The following is a 4125-nucleotide window of genomic DNA, read 5'->3' as shown; positions in this document are numbered from 1 at the left end:
AAATATAACATTGACTCTGTCTGAGAATCATCAGCAAATGCAAGCAAGTATTTTCGGCGATAGGTTCAGATTTAAAATAGTATGTAATTCAGCTGAAATTATTTTAGAAAATATGTTTAATTTTAGCATACCGCAGACTTTTGTGTTTGTTTCGAAAAAAATAGAGTTTCATAATACAGAGTTTAAAGAAAACGATTTCATTGTTATTGATTGTGACGAGCAAGGATACATTTCCGTCCTAAAAGTAAATTATATATTTTTAAATGAAAATTATGAGAAAGCTATTTTTTATGGCATTTGTATCAAGATGTGGTATAACTATAAGTCTCTTTTATATGAAAGTTTAGAAAATGATAAACTATACACGCTAGCTAAACTGAAAGATATTTTAATAAAAATTCCTGTAAAACTATATTATTTCAATAAGAAATATTATCTTGGCTTATTCAATACCTTTGTAGAAAAGATAAATTAAGTATTATATTTAGTTTCAAATACTTTCGAAATTAGTACTTACTTTTTTAAATTATTAATAAATATTAGATACAGTTGCATACACACTTATATAAATTAACAATGGACGAATACGTTTTCAAAGTTTGGAGCGCTGACCGGCGAATAAAGAAAACATTTATTTCATCTCCATCAATCGAGCTTGTAATCGAAAAAGGTAATTTGGAAATTTTTAATTTCAAAGCCACACAGTAAAAGGTTAGAAAAAAGACCTTCATCACTTTTTTAGATTACCCTAAAAACCGCCAAAAGAACACTTTCAAAATTATGGGAACATATATAATATATATATTTTTATAGATTTCTTTTGCAGATTGAACGAGCCAAAAATGTGGAAAACTTTGTATGTCATGAAATAATATTTGGGATACATACATGTGTACCCATATGCAAAAATTTTGTTTTGATAACCCTAAATCAATTTTTGGTCATAACATTGGCATACTATGTCTGAGTTTACATTTTTGTTAGTTACGCTTTAAAAGGAAACATTATTCAATATGTATAAAATTTTTTTCTAACCTTTTACTGTATGGCAGCTGATGTAGCCTTAAAATTTAGTTTGTTTATTTCTATTTGCAGCTAGATTATATGGTATTCAAGGGTATAAATTAGTATTGGAAAGCGATGGTTCTGAAATATGCAGTGACTCTGTTTTAGAACACTATTTGAAAAGTAAAGAAATTTTTATGCTTCTTGAAAACGAAGAATGGACCGAAAAAACTGCTTTGAATTCCACAATTTTTCAAAAATATGATAACACTGTAAACGTTATTGCCGAAACTAACGAAGAACGTGTTTCCAATTTTCCTTCGCCATGTACAGCTGAAAATACCATTCAAAATTTGAACTCTCAACATCCACCTCAACAAGAAAATGCCACTAATAGTCAATGCGACATGATGACCATTCATTCCGAATCTGTTGATTTAAATTCCGAAACGACCCTTACTGTGTTAAATGGCGCTCCTACACCCATTTCAGAATGTAGTAAGAAAGTTTTTGACCACTTTCAAATTCCATGGAAGAAATTGCCATCGGATATCCTTGAAATGCTAGAAAACAAGAAAAAACTTGGCAAAAAATTAAATGCATTCGCTAACTTACTAGTTGACGAAATGAGAATGATATCTTTCTACTTACCAATGAGTACATTGAGGGTCGTCTCAGTACAAGCTGCAACTAAATTTCCCGAGTCTTTTATGGAAAAGGACAATGAAGGTAATATTATATCTACCTCAAATATACCGTTGCTGACTATTATGAGGAACCGCAACAATTTTTTAAATCGAGCACCGAATCTAAAAAAAACGTGTCTGGATCCTAATATACCTACAAAGCAAAGAAGGAGATCTGCTTTGCTACGAAGCACTTGTACTAATTGGCAGCCAAAAGACTTTTGCTCGGATGACACAAAAGCTACTGCTGAGGTAAAGCAAAATTATTTAAAAAATTTATTTATTTTACATGGAAAATGGGTTAACTCTGACGAAAAAAGTATAATCAGATCATATATGAAAGATACCTTCCCAATGCAAAGAGAGTATTTTAATAATTTGGAAGTTATACACTCCATTGCCGAGATAAAAATTGAATGGCCTTACATTTTTGAAACCGATTACTTACGCCAGCATTTTGAAGAGTTGATGGGCTTAAAGTCTGACACGTTTGCTGAAAATTTTCTAAACACAAAAGAAAAAATTTTTCTATTTTTCAAAAAATTTATAAAAAATCCGGTGGTCGATGATTCCAGTGAACGGTCAATACTCACCGGAATTGCAAAATATTTCAACGAGGACTTAGGTTTTTTGCTTTTGGATTTTGAGGTAAGGTCTCTTTCTTCACAAAAGATTGTTATAACGCAATTGACGGACATGTATTGTTTTAATTTTCAGTTCGGATTAAAAGTGGATAGCATTGTCGCCAGGGTTCCAACAAACACACCGTTCATTGCGTTTGTCGGTAAGTATCTTAACATATTTATTAAAAAAAAAAGCGTATATCATTCAATCCTTTATATTTACAGAGGATGATGCAACAGGTGGAAAAGTTGTGGCCTACATTTTAATTGAAAAAACCATAGTTAGTAAAATAGAAAATTGTAATCTCTTGCTTAACTTACAACTAGTGATAAATTTCTTTTTTGTATTAAACATAATCTATCCACGCGAAATATCGCAAACTTTAGAATTTTTAGTACGCTTCTTTTATAAGCATTATCCCATCTCCACACGTGGTAAAAAGAAAAATATTAACAGTTTGCAAAAAGTTAATAGTTTCATAAGCAAAATTACAGCTTTTGAACAATAAAAGAACCGTACTAAATATTTTATTTATTAACTCACGTTAACTCACTTTACGTTGTACCGTAGCTTTTCTTACAAACTTTTGTCTGAATGTGTCTTTTAATAATGCTACATATTTGCTTAATCAAAACTTAACTTGCACATACGTACACCGTGACTCAAAAAAGTGTTCACATGTTGATATTTTTTAATATTCACAATGTTTTTCAAGTGAACAGTTTTTGGTTATTATTATTTTTTTTGATATTATTAAATTTTAATCGGCTAAATATCACTATTTTTTAACAATTTTTATTGCTGACGGTTTTTGAGATTTTTGGTTTTATAGCAAGTACAAATCAAAGAAACTGACTTTGATTTTTTGAAATTTTGTTTGCGAACGGTCTTGCGCATTATATTCCATAACTAACTCATGTTTATACATATGGATAAAAGTGGAAAAATCCGTCAGCAAAAAAAAATATTAAAAATAATCGTGATTTTTTAGACGATTAAAATTTGCCCTTTATTATTTTAAAAGTTGATGAGCTATAAAACTGCATATCCAAAAATGTTCTAGCTATTAAGATTAAAAAGTTCGAAACTTTGATGAAAACGTTTTGAATTTTGTATAAAGCTTGAAACTTTGACTTATATACAAACATACACCCCGTGTCATGGTTATTAGCGCACTACATATTCACAATTTTGAACCATTTATATTTTTGTTATTTAATTTTAGTTATTTTTTTAATAAAAATATAGTTTTAGTAAAAACAAAAGCCGTATAAATGCAGGTTTCTTACCTAATACAGTATTTAAAATAATTCAACTTAAAAATTGAAAACCTTTAATTAGATTTTTAGAAAAATGTAGAGGATGAGGGATTGCAGCCCATTAAATTTTATTAAGTGTGCCAGTGCAAGTTTGAAGCGGCTGGGGCTTTCCGTTGATTTTTGGCTATTCTTTTGGTTGAAGATGTCGCTCATTTTGTTCCGCATAAAAAAACTCGCACATACTTTGCATGGAAAAAGTTCACTACACTGCCAGCAAAAAAATTACCAAAAATCAACAGTAAGCCCTAGCCACTTCAAACTTGCACTTTATTATACTAAAACTGAATGGGCTGTAAAGCTACATACTCAACATTTTTCTTAAAAATCTAATTAAAGGCTCGAATTTTTTAAGAAAGTATGTTGATTTTTTTAAATATTGCATTAGGTTAGAAACATGGATTTATACGATTTTTATTGAAGAATAAATTTTATCTTTATAAAAAACAACTTAAATAAAAATATAATTGGTGCAAACTAGTCAATTTTTTAGT

General features: G+C 29.6%; 2 protein-coding genes across 2 annotated transcripts; both read left to right on the top strand.

The window, feature by feature from the left end:
* The first annotated feature begins 576 nt into the window (after positions 1–576).
* Positions 577–1947, top strand: LOC108363112 (uncharacterized). The gene is made up of 3 exons (XM_017616379.1): positions 577–670; positions 1096–1762; positions 1854–1947. Exons 1-3 carry the CDS (start codon positions 577–579, stop codon positions 1945–1947), a joined length of 855 nt encoding a protein of 284 aa, XP_017471868.1.
* Positions 1948–2021: 74 nt separating this feature from the next.
* Positions 2022–2845, top strand: LOC108363110 (uncharacterized). Its single transcript, XM_017616377.1, has 3 exons — positions 2022–2339; positions 2409–2475; positions 2540–2845. The coding sequence occupies exons 1-3, from the start codon at positions 2028–2030 to the stop codon at positions 2821–2823; spliced, it is 663 nt and encodes a 220-aa protein (XP_017471866.1). The 5' UTR covers positions 2022–2027; the 3' UTR covers positions 2824–2845.
* Positions 2846–4125: the final 1280 nt, after the last annotated feature.

This window comes from Rhagoletis zephyria, unplaced genomic scaffold (assembly GCF_001687245.7).
Source record: "Rhagoletis zephyria isolate East Lansing unplaced genomic scaffold, Rhagoletis_zephyria_1.1 Rzeph_scaffold_01193, whole genome shotgun sequence".
Taxonomy (NCBI): domain Eukaryota; kingdom Metazoa; phylum Arthropoda; class Insecta; order Diptera; family Tephritidae; genus Rhagoletis; species Rhagoletis zephyria.
Note: the sequence above shows the minus strand (reverse complement) of the source record. Positions and strands in the feature narration are given on the sequence as shown.